Source organism: Lepidothrix coronata, unplaced genomic scaffold (assembly GCF_001604755.1).
Source record: "Lepidothrix coronata isolate B3197 unplaced genomic scaffold, Lepidothrix_coronata-1.0 Scaffold12, whole genome shotgun sequence".
In the NCBI taxonomy this organism is placed as follows: domain Eukaryota; kingdom Metazoa; phylum Chordata; class Aves; order Passeriformes; family Pipridae; genus Lepidothrix; species Lepidothrix coronata.
In genome coordinates this window covers 6,994,761-7,016,267 of record NW_016690192.1, presented here as the reverse complement: position 1 = coordinate 7,016,267, position 21,507 = coordinate 6,994,761, and the positions used below count along the sequence as shown (strand labels likewise).

The window sequence follows — 21,507 nt, the reverse complement described above, 5'->3', positions numbered from 1 at the left end:
AAGCCCAGCCCTGCAGACCATGGAACGGGTTGTAGCACAAATCCTTCAGGAGACAAGCTCTGCTGCTGCTCCCTGTGCCTGCTGTGGTGCCACCAGGCTCCAGCAACAAACCCATCACCATGAAATTTGGTATTGTTCAGCCTGGAGAAGAAAAAGCTCCAGGGAGACCTTAGAGCCCCTTCCAGTGCCTAAAGAGGCTCCAGAAGAGCTGGAGAGGGACTTTGGACAAGGGCCTGGAGGGACAGGATAAGGGGGAATGGCTTCCCACTGTCAGAGGGCAGGGTTAGATGGGATATTGGAAAGGAATTCTTGGTTGTGAGGGCAGTGAGGCCCTAGCACAGGTTTCCCAGAGAAGCTGTGGCTGCCCCATCCCTGGAAGTGTCCAAGGCCAAGGTGGACAGGGCTTGGAGCAACCTGGGATAGTGGAAGGTGTCCCTGCCTGTGGCAGGGGGTGGGACTGGATGGGCTTTGAGGTCCCTTCCAATGCAAACCATTTGATGATTCTATAATTACAGTCCTCCACATGCTCACAGCAGTTTCTCCCCTTTAGGGAAAAAAAAAAATAGTGAGGGAAAAGGGGTGGTGGCCCCACTACAGTTCTATCACTCGCTGCCAGAGCAGAACATTGTTGGCATCTTGCTGTGGCTCTCAGGAAAAGAGAAATACTTGAAAACGAAAGTGAGCAACAACAATTGTGGACTTGGTCATTGGTTTTGTTTGGTTTTTGTTTTTAAATATATGCTGAAAAATTTGGTCCTTATCAGAAATTCCAGTTGGGAGACACTGGAGGACTAGCAGTGTTTGAGAGCCTAAAACAAAATCACAAATAAGCCTGAACAAAATAAAACATCATAAGTTACTGCTCTGGGATTGTTTTCTCCTGCAATAGGACCGTTTGGTCCTGGGTCAAAGTCCCAGGAGGTTGAGCCTTGTGAATAATAGAATTTTGAGATGCAGTACATGTCACCAACCACTGAGGAGTCCAGCTATGGTGGTCTTAGTCACATCAAGGAGATCCAAAGTTTTGTAGTAAAGCCAAGCCCCACCATCAAGCAGAGTCATGCCGAGGAGGAACAGAAAGTTGGCACCACACTCAGTCTTGTTCCTGCTCAGCCTGGGATGACCCCTGGGCTGGGATGTGGCTGATGGGAGAGGGACCAGGGCAGCCAGGAAGCTGGAGCAGATGGAGATGGGCACCTGCAGGAGATTGTGGGTTTGGAGCTGTGCTGGATGGACATCTAGAACAGCCGTGTTGGGGTCCAAGTGCCTACCCAGGAATGGAAATGCAGTGGTGAGGGATCTCTACTCCAAAGGACAGATGCGACACAAGATCCTGTGGCTGACTCAAAAATACAGTCAGATTTCCAACGTGACAGTAATTAAGTCTCTGATCAGGTTGTGGCAAACTTTGGCTAAGGAGATTTTGAATTAACATCCAACACATTTCTAAAAACAAACACCATATTCCAGCTATGAGATGTGAAGTAATTAGAGGAAGTCCTGTGGCCACCTCTGGGTTTGTGGCTGCTGACATGTGTCCAGTGTCCATCCCAACGTACCCACAGGGGTTCAAGCTCCCAAGACCTGCACATCTTGCCCCTTCCTGTGGGTCTGCATTTCCTTCCCTTTGCAAACTCCCCAAATACCCATTTGCAGTAGTTGGGGCCATGAGTTCAAAATGCCAGAGCCCTGGAGTCAAAACCCACTCTTAGCAGACCCTCAGGACAGTGAGGGAGAACACATTGGCTGATTTGGAATCACAGAACCATTTAGGTTGGAAAATCCCTCCAAGATAAAGTCCAACCATTCCCCCAGCACTGCCAAGGTCACCACTAACCCACGTCCCCAAGCGCCACATCCACATGGCTTTTAAATCCCTCCAGGGATGGGGACTCCACCATTGCCCTGGGCAGCTGTTCCAACACTTGACAACCCTTTTAGCGAAGAAATTTTTCCTAATATCCAACCTGAACCTTCCTGGCATTTCAATATACCCAGATAAAAAAAAAACCTTTGCCTGGGCATTAGTCCAACCCCTTCATTTCACAGGCAGTTCATGTACCTGCAGCTCAGGAAAAGACCCCAGCCCCTAACTGCAGCCTCAGGCTGTGGGAATACACCCCAAACCATGGAAATGTACTTATATTCCATATATAAATGGAATAAATGACACAGAGCAAGACACAAGCCCAAAGCAAAGCTTTGCTGGGCCAGCAGCTAAAGGCTGTCCTTAAAATCGAGGGTAGCATCAGCAGGATGCATCCCAATAAACAGGGCATCAATTCATCCTCCTGCAAAGGAGCTGAGCATCCCAGAACTGTTTAATATCAGAAGGCTGCAAATTGGTGCTCACAGGTTACTCACCAACCTCAGTGAAGCAGCTGCAGAAATCTCTCACCGCCTACTTTCCCCAAAGATTAGATTTTTAATATCAGCTCTGAGATCCCGAGTGTGCAGCAACTGAGGGCCACGGGACAAACATCTCCTCCAATACTATCAAGGAATTAAAGCTGGAGACAGTTGTGGCTTTCATTCCTGGCTGGCACAGACACAGGAACACCAGATGCGCCTCCAAAGGTTGCTGTGCTATTTAGGAAGTTGTCCAGGACAGGCTCTCCCTCCCAAATGACACTTAGATTTCTATTTTTAGGGGGTTTTTGGTGTATAAAGAAAGGGAGGTGACATTGCTCCTTGCAGAGGCAGGAGGGCACTGGGCTCACATAGCACATCCAGGGGGAACCTGCATACATTATATGTACAAATATATATTAATATATTTTTAAATATAGCTAAATATGAATACCCCATGTTGGTATTCCCCCCTAAGGAAAAATCTCACTGTAAACTTCTCCTTTTCTTCATGAGGCTTTGCCGTTCCATCTGCTCCTCAGCCAACAGCCTGTCCTATCTCACAGCCCAGTTGTAAAAGGCATCTCCTTAAAATCCATCACCTCCACACACACCACAGACTCCCAGCAACTACTGTGACAATATTTATGGAAAACCCACCAATTTTGGTGTTGTACTGTTTATGCAGAACATAAGGACTTATTAAACCCACCTAAACCCTTGCCTGGGTGTGACACAGCTGTCCAGCCACCCCACTGCAGGGACATTTGTGACCCTCCAACTCCCACTCCCAATTTTCCAGGAGGAAAACGGGAGACCTGGGCTGTCAGGGTGGCTTTTGTCACTTGTGTGATGCAGGAGCCACTTCCCTGGGGACAAGGTACAACTCTGGGCAAACTACCAGGGAAAAGTATCACTTGCCCTGAATTTGCTTATCCAACCCAAAGTTTGCAATATTCACATTTGCATATGATGAGGATTTACACCCAAAATGAAGCCTGACAAGACACTTCTCTCCAGTTCCCTTAACTGTCCTGTTCCTCCCACGATCTGCCAAATGAGCACCTTGATTTTAAAGCAGTGATTAACCGTGGAACTAAAAATAGAAGCAGGAGACATGACCCAAAGAAAGGTTTAATTTCCAGGCAGGGCTTGAAAAAAAACTGACAGAGCTTCTTCCACCTGTCTGTGTCCCTGCAGAGGAGCTTGAGGTCCCCAGGTGAAAGGAGCCAGGTAAACATGAAGCAGAAATGACCTTACTATTAATTACTTATGCAGTATAAATTATCTTCTTATTAATAAACTTAAACAGCCTCCTTAAGCACTCAAAGTCAGGTTGGATCGGGCTTGGAGCATCTTGGACTAGTGGAAGGTGGAACAAGATGAGCTTTAAGGTCCCTCCCAACCCAAACCATTCTAGGATTATTGATTAGTTCTAATAACAAGGTGCATCTTCAACGATTTCTACAAATCCAACTGTAGAAAACCAATATATTTGTGGGGCTGCATGAAATCCTTGAGGCACCTGAAGCAGGTGACAAGGGCAGGATGTGAAACTCCATTCTCCTCATCCCAACCCATCCTAAACCTCCCTGCAAGATTATTTCCAGGCATCCTACACGTGATACTAATCTCTAGCTGATGTTTTAAATTCCCTGCAATACGTGGGTGGAGAACTTTAAGAGATTTTTTTTTCCCCCCAATACATCACTAAACAAACCCCTCAAAATACACACAAAAAGAATCATAGCTTAAACACCAAGAAAGATGTGCCAGTGTTACGAGTGCTTTTCCAAGGCTGGGATAGGCAAGGAACAGCTCTCAGATAATACAGGAGGATTTTTTCAGCACTGGTATCTCACTGCTTTCAAACATTATCATCATTATCAGCGCTAATTCAGTGTAAACAGGGACGTGGGAGGGAATTTCCCCTTCCCACCCCTGCAGCAAAGCCCACTGGCGCCAGGGGAGGGGATGGGGATTTATAGGACAGGATAGGAATTCCATGCCTGCTCCTGAAGGACCATCCCAAAATCTCTGGCTCCCAGGAAAGCACACACTCTAAAATAAAAAACCACCTACAACTAAACTGGAGATTAAAAATAAGTCATTCTATGAGGCTGCAAGTGCAAAAAACCAGCAGCTGTAACTACTGCCAGCCTTGATCCTCTTCCATTCACACAGATGAAGCAAAAGAACATTTAGAAGCCCCCAGAAACATCAGTCTGCAAGTGAATTTTGGTTAAAAACAAAGAGCTGATGCTACTCAATAGCTGGCAAGGCAAACAGGGCCCCACTTTGTGTTCCTGCACTGCACGTGAGCAACTCGCTCCTCTAATAAACCACCTGCACAGCATCCAGAGATTGCCTTTTTCCTACCAAACACGTAAAAATTTAAATATACTGAATGAAATTAAAAAAAAAAAAAAGAAAAGAAATAAAATAACTGGTTAGCAGGGAAAATGGGAATGCTACCAGACATGAGCTTTGCTGGCACTCCAGGCAGGGAGATGGCCAGCATCCCACCCCCATCGCTTCCCAAAGGCAGATGGATCCTTAGTGACAGGTTTTGGGCATCCAAACAGTTCCAGGTCACTGGTTTAGGGAGGAGCTCTGCCTTCCCCTCCTTTCCACTTTTTCCTGCACGTTGCTCCTCTCCCATCCCAGTGGTGGGTCGGGGTCCACCAACCATGTTTTTCCACCTTTAACAGAATACCCTGGAATGGAGGTTCAAGGTGACTAAACACCTGATTTAACCTGTGTTTTTTTTCTACAGTGTCTTTAAAATCTGAGTAAGGCCAATGAATCATGCAGAAAGTTTCTGCCTTGGCAGAGAAACCCAAATTACTATGTTTGGGCAGCAGTTCGAGATGCCCAAGGGCACATTTTAAACTGGGGCTCACTTCAAGGAGGAGTTTTGCAGACCTGCATCACATGAAGCAGTTGAGTTTTCCCATATTTTCTATCCTTTCTTCTCAAAATAAAACTCTGTTGGCATTTTGCTTCCACCCCTCCATTCCACTGAACATTTTAGGTGCAAGGGAAACCTCAGGTTTTGCCATCTTGCCCATGTTTTGGTTTAAACTCTCAACACCACCACGTTGGCACCATCCGGGTTTTAACTGGCAAGTACCACCAGCCCCAGTACAAAACATTTTCCAAATTCAGAGGGTTTGGGTGGGGCCTTTGTGAATTTTGAGCGGCAGCCATTGCTCCCTCCTCTCCCTTAGCAGGAAGGGACATACTGCCAGCGGACTAGAGCTGAAAAACCCAAACCAGCTCAGTGGGAAGGGTTTGAATGCCTGAAAAAAGGAATTATTTGGGTTTCTTTCCCCCAGTTAAATAGAGGTTGATGAACAAATTCAACCTGTGTTGATTGGGATGCTCTTCTTGTCCAGGTCTATCCCAGAGTGCACAAGACATCTCTGGGAGCACCACAACGCAGTGTGGGAGCACATCACCATCCCCTGAGCAGCTCTGGGCTGGACACACTGGCCCTATGTCCTGCTATTGAACCCTCAAAACCAAGAGCTATGGAGCTCCTTCTCATTCCTGTTCCAAACTTTTTACTTCCCAAGCCTCCATTTCCACATATCTCATCCTTGGAAACTCGACACCCCCTGCATCAGCCCTTCAAACACATCCCAAAAAGCTTCATGCACATCTTTGAACTTGAGAAGTGGTGGGATGTCATCCCTTTGCCCACTTCGGGCTAAAAGGGGAGCTAAGCCACTGGCTTAGACTCAGCATCACCCTTTGCTGGGCATGACAGAAGGGTCAAAAAATCTTCTCCTGCATTCACAAAAAACTACTTTCCTCACCAATGCCAGGCCTGTCAGTTCAGCAGAAGGTTCCAGCAGATCCCCCTTCCACCTCAGAGGACAGAGATGGAGATGCCCAACCACACCACAGCCCTGACTTTCTTTGCAAGCTCAAGCTCAGTCATGGGTTTCTGCTCAAAAAGCACGTTGAAAAATACAGGTCCTGATTTAGTGTTTATGGGCTCCATGTATTTTCCAGGGTGGTTTTGTCAACCATGCCTGAATTTTTGTTCACAGCCAGCAGGTTTGAGGCATTCTCAAAAACCAAATTGTTCTACCAGGTCATTTCCTTACTGAGTCCCACAGACAACACTGAGCACATTCAAATACACCATTTACTGAAACAAGATCACCTAAAATATAATAAAGTCAATTTTCTTGCCTAATCAAGAAAAAGACTTTTTAATGTGACATTAGACACCTCTGGTCCCAATTCTATCTGTTCAGCACAATGAAAATAAAAGGCTGGAGACAACCGGTGCTAAAAGATGATTCAAGAAGGTTTTTATCATTTTGGATGTGACCAGTCATAGAACCCCAGAATGGTTTAGGTTGGGAAGGAACCCTAAAGCTCATCTCATTCCTCCTCCTGCCATGGGCAGGGACACCTTCCAGTATCCCAGGTTGCTCCAAGCCCTGTCCAACCTGGCCTTGGACACTTCCAGGGATGGGATATCCTGAGTGACCAAACTTCCCAGAAAGAGGTGCGAAAAGCCTGAAGAAGAGAGTTACAGAGAAATTCCCACTCTGAGAAGGCTTCTCCCCAGCAAAGATCTGATTTGGGGTCTGGAAAAACACAGGGACCATCTCTCATGGAAGAAGAAACCACCCTCTCCAAAATACCCTTGGCTGCTCCCATTTGCCACGTCATTGTCTAATTTCTCCACACATTGTGGAGCTTCTGGCTCGAGTGACATGGTGCAGCAGTGATTTCAAAACTTAATTAAGCTGTGTAAATGCCTTCAGTACACTGGAGAAGCAACAGAGGGATTAAAAAAGGAGACAAACTTGTTCTTGTGCTCGGCTGTTCACCTCAATGACACACCCAGCGCATTTCCGAGGACTGGAGAGTTGTTTTTTAATCAAAGGGAACATCTAAACACCTCTCACATCTACAGCCACACATGCAGGGGCCTCTCCCAGCGCATGATGGGGTTTAATCCCCATGCCCAAAACCTTCTTTCCATGTGTTCAGGCAAGGTCAAGCACAGAAAGTCCATCCCCAGTGCAGATGGTGGGCAACAGCAACACTCATTCACCCCCGTGACATGGAGGGGGAGGACCATCCTCTTCTGGTGGCTCAGACACCACACAGCACAGGTTTGGTTTCCTCCCAGCAAGGACTGGGTTCTTAAAACAGCATCCACAGTTATTTTAGGTATCGTTGTGATTTTTAATCATAAAGTGAAAAACATACTCTTTCCCCCCATCTACCAAGAGAACGAAGAAATATTCCATATAAATGAGTATAAGGACCATATCCAGTAAAAACTGCTCATTCTGCACCATTCCCAATGAGCCAAATCACCTTCTTTCCAAAGAAGAGGATCCAAAGCCATCAGCTGAGCCAGGTTCATCCTGCTGGCCATGGGTGATGCTGGGTGGCTTCACACCCTGCACTATCACAGTCTAGCTCCACCCTGCACTTCCAGCACAGTGTCCAACATTTTGGCCAGACAAGTCATTTAAATAATTCATTATAATAATAAAACCCCTTTAAGATATTTACTGTAGCGAACTCCCAGCATTTTGTATGGGTTTAAAAGTTTCAGATCAAACTAAACTGAGCATGTTAAAATCATTCTTATATTAAAGTAAATCACCTCTGAGAAGTGCATTGGTTCGGTAGGATCTTGGATAGAAGTTCCACTCTTCCACAAATACAACCAGCTTCCAACCATTTAAAACTCATCAAAAGCAGTAATCATTTCTTCTAATTTTCTCATTTCCATTCTAGGTTCTCGTGTGCATCAAGTAGTTGAGGAACAACATCTCAAGCAGTTTAATAGGTCAGTTATTATGACTAGTATTTTTTTTTTTCCAAGTGCAAGACTGATTCATGAAAGGTGATTCCACCTCTGCCAGAGCACAACAAGTTGGATGCCACCTCCACTATGGGGCTGGGCACCTCCTGCCAGCCCCCACCTGCCTCAGCTACGGTGGCCAAAGCTCCTGCACAGCAGCACATTGTGGGCATTCCAAAAGCAAGGCAAAAATCCTCAAGGAATAAAAATAAAAATAAAACAAACAAACAAACAAAAAGACAACAAAAAACCCCACCCCAAAACAAAACACCCAAATCCCAAAAAAAACCTAAAAAGACCAAGTGACTTCCCCCAACCAGCCTCAAAACCAATTAAATAACCCAAATCAAGGTTATAACAGACCAATTTCAATTTATCTACATCAATTCCTTCATAAATACAGGAATTTTTTAAAGAAGCCACGTTGTTACTGACATATTCTCTACAATACCCTGTTCTTGCCCAGGCTGTGCCTGGTTCCCAACGTGCCGTGTCTGTCGGCACGGTAGGATGAGTTTGATATCATGGGCTAAAATTAAAATCTCTTTTGTTAATCAGTATTAGAGAAGACACTGAAGGCACTTCCTCATATCAAAGGACAACCAAACTCATTTTCTTAAGACGAAAAAAAACCCAGGGAGAAGCCATTCCTGTGTGTCCACACATGGCCATGACTACACCCGAATTCCCAAGATTAGGTAAATATTTTAAACCAATACAGTAAGTCCTGGTTTCGTGAAGCCTGACGCCTTCCCAGGTTAATTCAAGCAGGGCAGCAGACCCTGATTTCCAGGGACACACCAAGAGGCAGCCCGATTTCTGCCTGTCATCTCGGGAAGGCCGGGAGCTGCCTGGTTCATGTGCTGGCAGTGCTGCAAGCCCGAGGTTGGATGTGGTTCTGCCGAGACAGGCCCTGCTGCTGCCACCAACGGGCCATAAAACCAAAAAAAAAATATAGATATTCTGGTCTCCTTGGCCCTGAAGTATCTATTCCGCTAAAAAAAAATGCAATTAAAGTAATCCCTTCCTGCATTTTACTCCAGAAGGCATTAAAAAAAATAAATGATAAAAAAAAAGAGCTTTACATACGGTCGAGACAGACGGCATTGGATAAAATTCCTGTAATGCCCAGAGGCTTTTCCCACACAGGATCAGACACAGTCTCCCAACGCTCCCTGAAGCATCTTGTGCCTGAGCCCATATTTCCTTCACATTTCCTTTTTTACTCCAATAAGCCTCAACCCAACACCCACCCCCCTTCCCCAGAGCCTGCATCTCCAAACCAGTGCCACGACATTGCAAAAATCACTTTAACTTCCAATTTCCTTGTTTCCTACTGAAATGATGCTCCTCCATCCAGCTAAAAACACCAAACTCCATCAGGATGCACAGCCCAGGTCTGAAAACACCCAAGTTCATCCTCTGTGCATCACGTCAGGCTGAGAACCAGGGTTTCCAGGCAGAGGATAAAATAATCCTTACAGGATCCCCAATTCCGGCCAACCCACCCTGATCTGGGCTCTGGAGGAACCAGTAGGTCCGTGGATAACTGAGTGTTTGCACACCCTGAGCTGCCTACACAGGGCTGGGGATGGAATTGCAAATAATCTGATGGGCTTGATATTATATCACCATCCGCCAGCTCCCCGGCAGCAGGCAGGGAGCTCTGGCTGGGCTGGGATTAGGGGGAGGGGAGGATTTAATTTTTATTATTATTATTATTATTATTTTATTTAGGAAAGAGAAAGGATCCCCATACACAGGTTCAGTGCATCCTCCACCGTGGCTTCACAAACTCCAGCCATCCCGAAAGACACGCTCAGCTCATCACCTACCTTCCATCATGGTGGCAGAATTGCATTCCTCAATTTCCAAGGAGCCTGAAAAAATACAGGAGAATACGATCCCGGTTACAAGCCACTCAACGTCAGCCCTTCGCCAACCAAACGCCTCCGACGCCGGGCTCGGTTCGCTGCCAGAATATCACGGGGGATAAAGCAGGAATGCTGGCGCTAAGGGCAGGCCATGGATGCTGCTGTGCCTGTATCACCTCCAGGATCGCATCACGGAGGATGCTGAGAGAAAGGGAGGACGAGCCGGGCTCGGCTCCGGCGCAGCCGATGCCTCCCGCCCCGCACCTCCTCACATGCGCGCTCGCTCCCGACACACCCCCCGGGAACACACCAACCTATTTCCCATATTTTTCCCCCCCACTTTCACCAAAAGCATAACCCCTCTCCTACCTCGTGACGCACTTCCCCTCCCTTAATCCTATTGCAGCGGCCGGGGGAGCCAGATTAATTACCGGGCGCTGTCAGATTAGGAGCGTGCGGGGAGCCCGGCTGGGAATAGGGGGAAAATAAATCAATCCCGGCTGGATAAGGCAGCGGAGCTCGCTCCGGCACAAGGGCTGTGAGCGCGGGTGCTGGGCCCTCCTCGTCTCTCCCGCAGCCATTCAAGGGAGAAATCCATCGGCTGACGTCACATCGCCAGCAATTAGCCCCGAAAGGATGATGCGGGAAGAAATTTCTCCCCGACTGCCTCCTAACAGCGCCCGGGAATTAATTTCGCATGAAGAGAAGCCTAAGCATCTCCGGAGCGGGGAACAAAAGCGGCTGGGGAGGGAGCGGGGGGGGCTGCAAAAGCCGAGCCAGGCTCTGCCTGGGGACCCTCCACGTCCCCTCATCAGCTGATGCCCGAAGAGATGCCACCCAGCACCACCCTGTCACCCCATTTCTCTGCCAGCCACAGCATCCAGCCTCCCCGAGCCCCTGCCAGCCCCGACGGGGTGTGCGACCCTCGCCACCTTCAAAACAGTTCTCAGAGTTGCTGCAGGAGCAGGGAGGGCCCGGCTGGAGGCACGGGCAATGCCAATGTAGGAGTTATTGGGACACTCCCGGGATTATCCAAGGAAATGTAAGATCTTTAACCAGCTCCAAGAGTCCAAGCTTTTTTTGTTTGATTGGTTTTTTTGAGTTTTTTCTTGTTTGTTTGTTTTGTTTTCTGGATTTTTTCCCCTTTTCTTTTTTTTTCCTTGTTGTTATTGTTTTTGTGGTTTTGTTTGGGTTTTTTGCTGGGAGGAAAGATACTGTAAAACTCACTCTTGTCCTGAAGCAGTTCCCACTCTTGGCTGCAGGAGCAGAAGGTGCATCTTTGGCATCCTTATCCCAAACAGCACCCACTGCTGCAAGGGACAGCAGGGAAAGCCTCATCCCAGGGGACAACCAGGATCTCTCTCCGAGGGCACTACCGCATTCTGGCGCCCGGCAAAAACCGCGATTAGGACCATCAACACCAACCTGCCTGATGGATGAGCTGCCTCCCCCTCTCTGCTGCCTGCTGGGCACAACAGTGGCGTTTTAGGGACAATCAGCCCGTTTCAGCGCACTCAAATGTGGCTTTTCAACGTGACCTTGTATCAGCAATGGAAACTTCACTTCTGCCTCTCACTGAGTGTCAGCATCTTTAGGATCATCCCAGTCAGCCACATGTGTTTTTCAGGACTTCACTCACAAACAGGGAAAGCAACACCCACATAATTTTCCCCATTAAAACAAAAAACAACGGTTTTCTCCATTAAAAAAAAACCCAACAAACAACATCAGTCCCCCCCCGTGACCCCTCCCCCCATTTTTCTGCAATTAAAAAAACCCTAAATATTTTTCCACCTTTAAAAATTAATCTAAAAGCCAAGCAACTCCAAGGGTGTGGATACACCAGTGAGGAGATGTGCTTCAGCACCACAACAGGGTCTCCAGATAGAGTGTCTCCAGCACAGCCCTCACCCACCCCAGCTGGTGAGAAATGCCACAGCACCCGGAAAAGGGATGGGATTATTTAACAGATGGTTCCTTAATCCACACAAGGATCTCCTGTGACCTGCCTGCACTGCCTGTGCTTCCAGCACAGGGAAGGGTGCCCAGTGCTTTTAGGAATTCCAGCTGTAATCCCAGGGCAAGCAAAAAGCACTGAATGTCACCCTGCTATCCCCTGAGCCCAACTCCAGAACTCCCCAAGGAGCCAGGCTGGCACACATGGCAGGATGCCCCAGTGATGAGCACACACCTGCAGTGTCCAAACCCCTCCTGGACACACTAAAATAACTTATCTTCCAAAACTTCATACAGCTGCTGCACAGCAGGGCACAGTCCCTGTATCCCTATCTCTGGAAGTGTCCAAGGCCAGGTTGGATGGGGCTTGGAGCAACCTGGAATAGTAGAAGGTGTTCCTGCCCATGGCAGAGGGTGGAAAAAGAGGAGCTTTAAGGTCCCTTCCAGCCCAAACCAATCTGGGATTCTATGATCCCACATCCCAGTGGCTCCACTGCCAGCCAGGACAGACCCACAGCTTCACAGCATCACAGCTCCTGTGATGCTCCACAGGGCTGATATTCCTTAACCAAGTAAGAAGAACCATGATACCTCCCTACAAATGCCCTCCCAGGCTGGGCAATGGGTCAATAAGTTTTTTTTACCAAACTGCCCCACTCAGTGCTGGGTTTGGGCAGGTTTGCCACTGGCACCTGCTGCCTGAGCACAGCTGAGATCCCTCGGCTACTGCTCATCCCAGTGCAGCTCCAGCTTTCCTTGGCTCTGCAGGATGTTCTTGGCCTTATGAAAGCCTTCCTGTCATGTGGCAAGACCGAAACTCACCTTCCTCAGGGCAAAATTAACCCCAAACTAAGGGCACCACAAACCTGCTCCTGGCATGGGCTCTTCCCAAAGGCAGGTGGCACAGGGACAGCCAGGTCCCTGGCAGAGTACACCCATGTCCCCAGGGAGGGCAGTGTGCCAGCAAGCCCCTCTCTGCTCAAGGTAAAACTGATATTTACAGATTTCCAAATTATTTCCAACCCTTCTAACTGACACAAGGACAATTCTCAGCAAAAACACTGGAAATCTTGGGCAGCTCCTGAAGGAGACACGTCAGGAAACTGCCAGCAAACAGCAACAGATGAAGCCAAGGGCCTTAAGACTAAAAAAAAATAAAAAATAAAGAGGCAGCAAATGAGTCACCGGAGTGCATTACTCATATCCCAGCACAGTCATGCTGGAGGTCCATGTGACAGCAGAGCGGAGGAGCCCGGCTTGGCCCCCGGCCGCAGGGACACGGTGGCCCCGGGGCGGGCGAGCAGCGTGGAGGGGGATTTGCTAAATAAAACCCCAATCCTCCAGCCTCATCCTCACCCAGGATCTGGCCTTGGCAAATCCCCTGGCATTAAGGACAGCCAGGGGGTTGTTTACATCTCCCCATACATGGCCCCACAACCCTTTCGCTAACCCGTAATTAAACCTTTACTAAGAATAAGCTCATCCTTTGTCTGCTCCTGGTGGAAATGCTGGGGACAGACCCCCAGCCCCTCCTTACTGAGAGCTCCCATCACCACAGTATTGAGGACTGCTCCCCCCTCACCTGCAAAATAGGCTTTCCAGAAAAGGTCAGTCATTTGCTTCTTTTCCTATAAAACCGAGTTTATAGGAGCCATGGGCAGGGACACCTTCCACTATCCCAGGTTGCTCCAAGCCCCATCCAACCTGGCCTTGAACACTTCCAGGGATGGGGCAGCCACAGCTTCTCTGGGCAACCTGTGCCAGGGCCTCACCACCCTCAGGGAAGAATTTCTTCCCAATATCCCATCTATCCCTGTCCTCTGGCAGTGGAAAGCCATTCCCCCTTGTCCTGTCCCTGCAGGACCTTGTCCCAAGTCCCTCTCCAGCTCTCTTGGAGCCCCTTTAGGCAGTGGAAGGGGCTTTAAGGTCTCCCTGTAGCCTATTTACAGGATTCCTTACTCAAAACATATCTCCCCACAAAGAAGAAGGCTGTGAGACATAAGGCATCACCAGGAGCACCTCACCCAAGTCTCCAGGAGCTCAGGAGGGCATGGAGGTGGACCATCCTATCACCCAGGTCCCGAGCACCAAACGCCCCTGCCCATCCCCCTCAGATGCCACTGCCTGTGAAGCAGAACCCAAAGAAGCTCCATCTGGAGATGCTCCTGGGACCACCCCACACTTGTTTTGCACAGCCAGAGCACTGCATGTGCATCCCATATCTCCTGACAGGAGCAAGGCTGGACCAGCCTGAGGAGCTCATGGGAACAAGCCCTGCCAGCCCCCATCTCATCCCTCCCTGCTCATCCCAGGAGGAACAGGAAGGACCGTGGATGCTCAGTGCTGGAAGGAGGAATGGAGCATATCCCATGTTCCCTGCCCAGTCACAGAGCCCTCTCAGGATGCAGCTGCTCCTAGTTCCACGTTGGAGCCTGTTACCTTCTGCTGTAGTAGTTTTTTGCTCTATTCACCCTCAGTTTTCCCTGTGAGCCCTTCCCACCTCAGTAAGCTGCTCCGAGGAGAGATGCAAGGGATGTAGGAGCAAGCCCTCACCCCTGGGACATATGAGGGAGAGGAGGAGACCTAGATAGGGTTCCTGCTTTCCCAACAGCACTGGGAAAAATATATTTATCATGCATTTAAAGGGAGACTCAGTACACCAGGCTGTTCTCTGAATACAGAGAGCAGCAAAATTCCATCATGGAATGAGCTCCCCAAGGAAGCAACACAGACCGAGCACAGAACAGGCACATGCTGTCCCCCTTCCCCCCAGCACCTGCCCCCAGGAAACAGCCCCATGGGGCACCCTACAAGGTGCTTTTCACCCCCAAAATGCTCTAGACCTCACCAAGCACCCCTGAAGAGCCCAGCCCATGCTAAGACCCAGCACAGCAGCATCCCACAGGACCCCAAACCATACCTGACATGAGAAATCCCCTAATGAAGGCCATGGCACAGTCGCAACAGGGTTGGAAAAGGGCAGTAGTTCCCCCAAAACCAAGTACAGCATCTTGTGGGACCAACAGTATCCACTATTGACCAGGCAGGACGTGTGGCAGAAAGGGTTGCACCCACCCCTGTGCCAACAGCCCTGTTAAGTGCCCCCCAAAACTCACATTTTGGCAAGCAGGGCTCCTCTGCCAGGTGGCAGCCATGTGCCCCCATGGCACAGAGTTGCTGGTGGAGTGGAGACACAATGGGCACACGCAGGAGGGGTTTAACACCACCAGAGCCAGCTCTGCCTTATTTGCCAGCTTTCATGGAAGTGGAGGTAATGGGGCTGTGCCCCAGGGTGCAAAGACAGGATGGGAACCCTCCACACATGCTGGGAGCTGCTCCCGCCAGCACTACCAAATTCCTGCTCCCCATCACCACAAATCTCATGGCAACAAGGCACCACATCCAGAAACATCCATCTACCAGCAGCCACCAAAACCCACCTCCACCAGCTCAGCAGGATACCCCTGCAGGCTCCACACAAACACCCACCTCCCTCTGCTCTTCCTCTCAACAGTACCACCTACACCAGGACCTTCTCCTGTCCCTCCCTGGATAATCAGAGGCTAATTAGGTAAATCACCAGCACCTCAGCACCACACCCTGATGGGGACAAGGTGCAGCTGCCCTGGGATGCTCCAGAGTACTGTTAATTGATTACTTTTTTTTCCACAAAGAAGGAATTCAGGAACAATGACAAAGTCCTCATATGCCCCACAGGCATGGGGGGGTTGCAGCCAGCACCTCCTTTCCACACCTCATGTCTCATCCTAAATATTATTTAGCCAGTTTGGGATTGGATCACTGAGGGCATCAGTGTTTTCAGGATGGGAATGGCCCCTCCGTGTGCTCCCAAGTCCAGGTGTGGGGTCACCACTGCACCCTGGCTCCTGGCACCTCACCTGGCTGTGGGAATCCCACTGTGAATCCAGTGTCCCCATCCCACTGGAGAACAGGGACCCAATATATCCCCTGAGCATTCACGGACAGAGGAGCCCCAAAAATACCATTTCATTCAATTCAGTCCCAAACGGCATTAATTTCATTGGAAAGGCTGCACCCCAAGCAGGAAAGTGGGGGTCGGTGGCACACGGGGGCCAAGCTGGTGCCAGCTTCTGAATGGAAAATAAATTCTGGAGGAACAGTGTTGGCTGTGGGGATTTCAAGGAAAATTCAGTCTCGGGGGGCTTCTCCCTGGAGTGCTGGGGGAGGGGGTGAACCCAGCCCTGGGTGCCCCTGGGTGCCCCTCCCATTATGATGGGAAGCCCCACTGGAAGATAAACTGGGAATTTTTGCCCTGGTCCAAATCCAACCCTATTCCAAATATGTGTTTCCCTCGAGGTGCGATGGCTGATTAACTACAAACAGTTTAAAAACCCGACTGCTCTGACCATGTGGGAGCACATATGTTCCTGTCCTGGAGAGTACCAGGGCTCGGCTGCATCCTCATGGGAATGAAATCAGCCCAATTCAGGTCCAACACAGCCCAGGACAGGCGAGAGCCCCGTTTTGCACATGGGTGGGTGCAGTTTGCCCAGGATTTCATTGGCACAGGCCCCCTCGGGGTGCACACCCCGCTCCCCTCCCCAGCCAGCACCCCTCATGCTGCCTCTTGCTGACAGTTTCCCACCTCAGACTGACTTTTTTTTGGAAAATGGGGAGATTTCAACCCAAATAGCTGAGAATGAAGTTATGGAGAAAAATATATAATTTTAACAGTGAAAATATTCTTCCCACTCTTCTGCTGCAAAACTCTCCCACCTCTGTCCCCCCTCCCAGCCCTACAAGTGGACTTTGGTGTGCTACAAGGATCTACCTGTATTTTGCTGTGGAAGAGCCATTTCTCAGGCATTCAGGGGCTCTTATGGGTAATCCCCCAGCTGCTCCACTGGCACAATGCCAACCTTGCCCAAAAGCCTGACACAGGGTCTACAGGGGCACAGGTCACCCTGAGGCAGAGGGGGCTTTAGCAAAGACAGGCAGGAGGAAAAGAGTTTGCCCCCGGTGGTCCCCAAACCCCAAGAAGATGCTCTCCAACCTCCTGTGAAGGGCACAGTCCTTGCTGGGGTCTCCTTTGCCCTTCCAGGGTGGGAAGACACTTCGTGGAGAGCTGATTTTCAAGGCAGATGGAAATCAAACCCTTGCTGTGGCTACAATGTGTGACCTCAAGCCTTGTGACTCCTCACATGTGATGTGGTGGCAACACTACATTTGGTCAAGCACCTTAGATGCCCTTCATGTGTTTGGTCTGCCACCCTGCCCCACATTGCCAGGGAAAACCATTTATCCCTCCCATGTAAATAAAAGGATTCCCTGCAAGACCCAGACGGTAAAATTCCATAAAAAATGCGTGGGAGCTAGAGGTGGTGTTGGATGTGATGGGGAACAAAGGAGTTGGGCTGAGGCTGAGGGTAGGCCAGGCAGGGCAGGTGGGACCCCACCAGCTGCACATCATCCAGGTGAAGGTGAATCCATGAGCTCCCAGGGAGCTGGAGGGAGCGATGCCTGAGTCTGCCGGAGTGGGGAGAGGGCGAGGGGCTGTGCTCGGAAGCATCTACTCAATGAGGCAGCGAAGGCAGAGGGATTCTCAAAGGTGAGCACCCCAACACAGTCCTGGAGCCACTGCCTCCAGCTGTGCAGGGTTCCAGTTGTGCAGGAATCCAGCCATGAATGGTTATAATATGCAAGAATCCAGCTCTGCACAGCTCCAGTTGTGCAGGCACTCACTTATGTGGGGATCCAGCTGTGCACAAGCACCATCTGTGCTCAGCACCCAGCTGTGCAGAAGTCCAGCTGTGCACCATTCCAGCTGTGCACACATCCCTGGCTGTGTGGGACTGCAGCTGGACATGTCTCCAGCTGTTTGGGGCCCCGCCACAAACCGTTCCAGCTGTCTGGGGGCTCCAGTTGTGCATGGCGCCAGGTGAGCCGCACCCCGACTGTGTGTGTGTCCCTGCAGAGCATGTCCCTGCTCTGTGTGTCCTTGCAGGGCATGTCCCTGCAGCAGACACTCCCCATTCCCGCCGTGCATATCCCGGCGGTGGAGTTTCCCGGTGCTCTGCGCTGTGCAGCGGTCGGGAGCTCAGCAGATGGAGCTGTGCAGCTGTGCATGGACAGGATGGGGCTGTACAGATGTGTACGGGCAGGACGGGGCTGTACAGATGTGCAGGCAGCACATGCACAGCTGGTCCTGCTGTCCCCCATGTGTCGTCCCTGCCCCAGCACCCCTGAAGCCCCCAAAACAGTGCCAAACCACAGCTGCACCAGCAGTCGGGAGCAAGGAGAGCGTTTGGCCCCTCTTGCATGACTGTGCCACCAGGACAAGTTCTGCCCAGTTCCCAGCATGTGAATCCCAGTGCACCCAGCAGTAAATCACAGCATGGGCAACCCCGTAACACCAAGGAGTGTCCCAGGAGATCCCACTCTGGACTGATATGGAGGCTGCAGAGCCCATCCTGCCCCCGCAAGAGGGGGGTCATCCCACAGTCCCTTGTGAGCCAGAGCTCTGTGATCCCAAATGTCCCCAGCACTGCAGTGAGAGTATCAGTGACAGCATCAGACAGGGATGACAGAAATACCCCCCCATAGAGCAAAAACCATGCAGCAAGAGCAGGGCTTAGGGTGCCTCTGGGGAAGGGAGCACCTGAGGACAGGAAGCCCTTGGGGACAGGGAGACCCTGGGGACAGGGAGCCCTTGGGAATTGGGAGACCTTGGGATTGGGCTCCTTGTGTCACCCCAAAAGGGATATTTGGGAGAGCTAAAACACCTAAACACATCTTGAACCATATCAGCTGGACCACAACCTGCCCTGTCCTTTGTGGCCAGCCCTGGATCCCACTGCTGTCCCCGTGCCAGTCCCAGCTCCAGGCTTCACATGAAGGTGTCGGTGCTGGGAGAACTTGGCTCCATTCCAGCGCCGCAGACCCGATAAAATCTGCTCTTTGTACACCAGCCCCCAGCTCCTTCCTGTTTTTGACTGCAAAACTGTCAGTGCTTTGCATTTTCATTTCTCTTTTTTCATCTGTAGGACCTTTAGGTGAACTCTGCACCAGTGGTACCCAAATATCCTCGGTGAGCAAACCACTTCCGGCACTTCACAAATCCTTATGGTTGGATTTATAACCTGGGAAATGCTCTGTCCTGCTGGCTGACACACAGAGGGACATGGGGCTGTGGACCACGGGCAGAGAACCATAGAATCACTGAATTGTTTAGGTAGGAAAAGCCCTCTGAGTCCATCAAATCCAGTAGTCCCCCCCCAGCACTGCCAAGGCCACCACTACCCCATGTCCTCAAGTGCCACATCCACACAGCTTTTAAAGCCCTCCAGGGATGGGGGACTCCATCACTGCTCTGGACAGTCCTTTTCATGGAGAAATTTTCCCTATTATCCAAACTAAACCTCCCCGGTGCAACTTGAGGCCATTTCCTCTTGTCTTGTCACTTGTCCTTTGTTCCAGCTCTGTCTTACATCACTGGGCAGGTGGGAACACCCACACTCATCCCTAATTCCTATGGACTGGGGGGAAAAAGCCCATGGAAATCCAGCCCCACCTCCAGTAGTGCAGCCTGTGCTCCATGGGAAACAGCAACAAGGCTGGTTTATTATTTTATTTCTCTGCATCATGGTTTCCATGAACAACTCCGACCTCCAGGTCAGAAGTTTCCTGGCAGCGCCGGGGGCTCTGCGGGACCCTTGTCCCCGCGCCCTGGGCAGCTGGAAAGGACCAGCTCTGCTCCCAGTGCTCATCCCCAGGATTGACGCCTGTGGGTGGTGGAAATCCCCCTGAAATCCCAGCTCCATGGCCTCAGCAGGAAACTATGTCCTTGGGGACAAGGACAGCTGCCACTCGGGGGCTGTGGGGAACATCCATCATTGACACTGGCAGCATGGAGGGGACAGGGTGTGCATCTGTGTCCCGGGAGGCTGGAGGTCCTGAGCCCCTCCACACCATCCACCCCGCGCACCTCAGCCCCTCCAGGACCTGCTGGGGGGTTGCTGGAAGTGACTGGGGGGACCACCAGGGAAGGGGAGCAGGATCCATCAGCCCTGTCTATCCAGGCCACTCTGGAGCAAGGAGGGAGCACAGCATTGCTGCCTCCACACCAACGTGCTTCCCATGCTGAGCAAAACCATGCAGAGCCAAGGCGTCATCATCATCCCCCCAGGAACTGAGGAAACTGAGCCAGCAAACCACCCCCTACCTGAACCGGGATTTCCCACCCCAAACATGGAAGGGAAACAGAAGGAATCTGGGTTGGTTTTGCAGCATAAAGGCCACAGGAGCATTTTTCTGCTGCTGCTGGGAAGAAGCAGCGAAAGGCGTCTGCTCGCAGCACCAGAACTGCGCTGCTGTGTTCCCCTGTTCACGAGGAAGCTACTGCCTGGCAGAACTAGGTCATGGAAAATGGACAGGAATAAAGTAAGGGAAGACTGGAGGGGAGGGGGTGTGGGCAGAGGGGAGTGGGCCAGAGCAGAACCCCCATGCTGGCCCTGCAACCATGGACACCACTGGGCACATCATCTCCCCTAACACACCTCTGGATGCGGGGCGGGTGCTTCACCTGCAGCCCCAGCTCTGCTGTCCATCCTACTTAGGCACCTTCCCCACCCAGAACTGCCAATGTTTTTCCAGCCCAATAACCCGTTTCCCATCTCTGCACATTGCTGGGAGCTGTGGGCACAGTGCTGGCCACAGCAGGACACAGCCAGCACAGCAAAGGAGTGTGGAAAGGATGTGAAGAGGGGAATGGTTTTAAACTAAAAGAGGAGAGATTTGAATTAGAGATTAGGAGGAAATTCTTCCCTGTGAGGGTGGGGAGGCCCTGGCACAGGTTGCCCAGAGAAGCTGTGGCTGCCCCATCCCTGGAAGTGTCCAAGGCCAGGTTGGACAGGGCTTGGAGCAACCTGAGATAGTGGAAGGTGTCCCTGTCCATGGCAGGAGGTGGACCTGATGAGTTTTGAGGTCCCTTCCAATGCAAACCATTCTGGGATTGCATGAATTCATTGGGACAGAAAGTACTATTAACCTCCTGGCATGGTGCTGGGAGAATCCCCTGAGAGGTGCTGGCATCAGCTGTCAAGCCCAGGCTGAGCTGAGGCTGAAGCCCCTTCCGCTGGGATAGGAGGGATTTGCAGGAAGGTGGGTTGGCAGTTGCTGCTGCCATGGAGTGCTGGGTGGGAAAACAGATGTGGGATGAGGGATCCACACTTGCTTTCATGTGGCTTCACTCTGGAGCCAGTGAATCCAGGAAAAGCTTGTGGAGGCTCACACGGTGCCACAGTGGGAGCATTGCCGGCCTTGCCACAGCGAGGGCAGCACAGAGTCCCTGTGTCCCCTCAAGTGCCTGTCAGTAGGATGTTTTTTTACTGGAAAGTTGGTTGTTTTGGGTCAGGCCAGGACATGAAAGTGGCCTGGGGGCCGTCCTGGTGCGCAGCCATCGCTTCCTGTCTGTGCGCGACTTCCTGTCGCCGCCACACCGGC

General features: G+C 50.7%; 1 protein-coding gene across 4 annotated transcripts in view; it reads right to left on the bottom strand.

Annotated features, from left to right (window-relative positions):
* The window catches only part of SGIP1 (SH3 domain GRB2 like endophilin interacting protein 1), a 54,547-nt gene extending 44,204 nt beyond the window's left edge, over window positions 1–10,343 (bottom strand). For all 4 annotated transcript variants that reach the window (XM_017805675.1, XM_017805676.1, XM_017805677.1 and 1 more), the window contains exon 1: window positions 10,030–10,343. In XM_017805675.1, coding sequence (XP_017661164.1) covers window positions 10,030–10,039 — 10 coding nt within the window. In that variant the 5' untranslated portion in view covers window positions 10,040–10,343. The remainder of the gene's footprint in view (window positions 1–10,029) is intronic.
* Window positions 10,344–21,507: the final 11,164 nt, after the last annotated feature.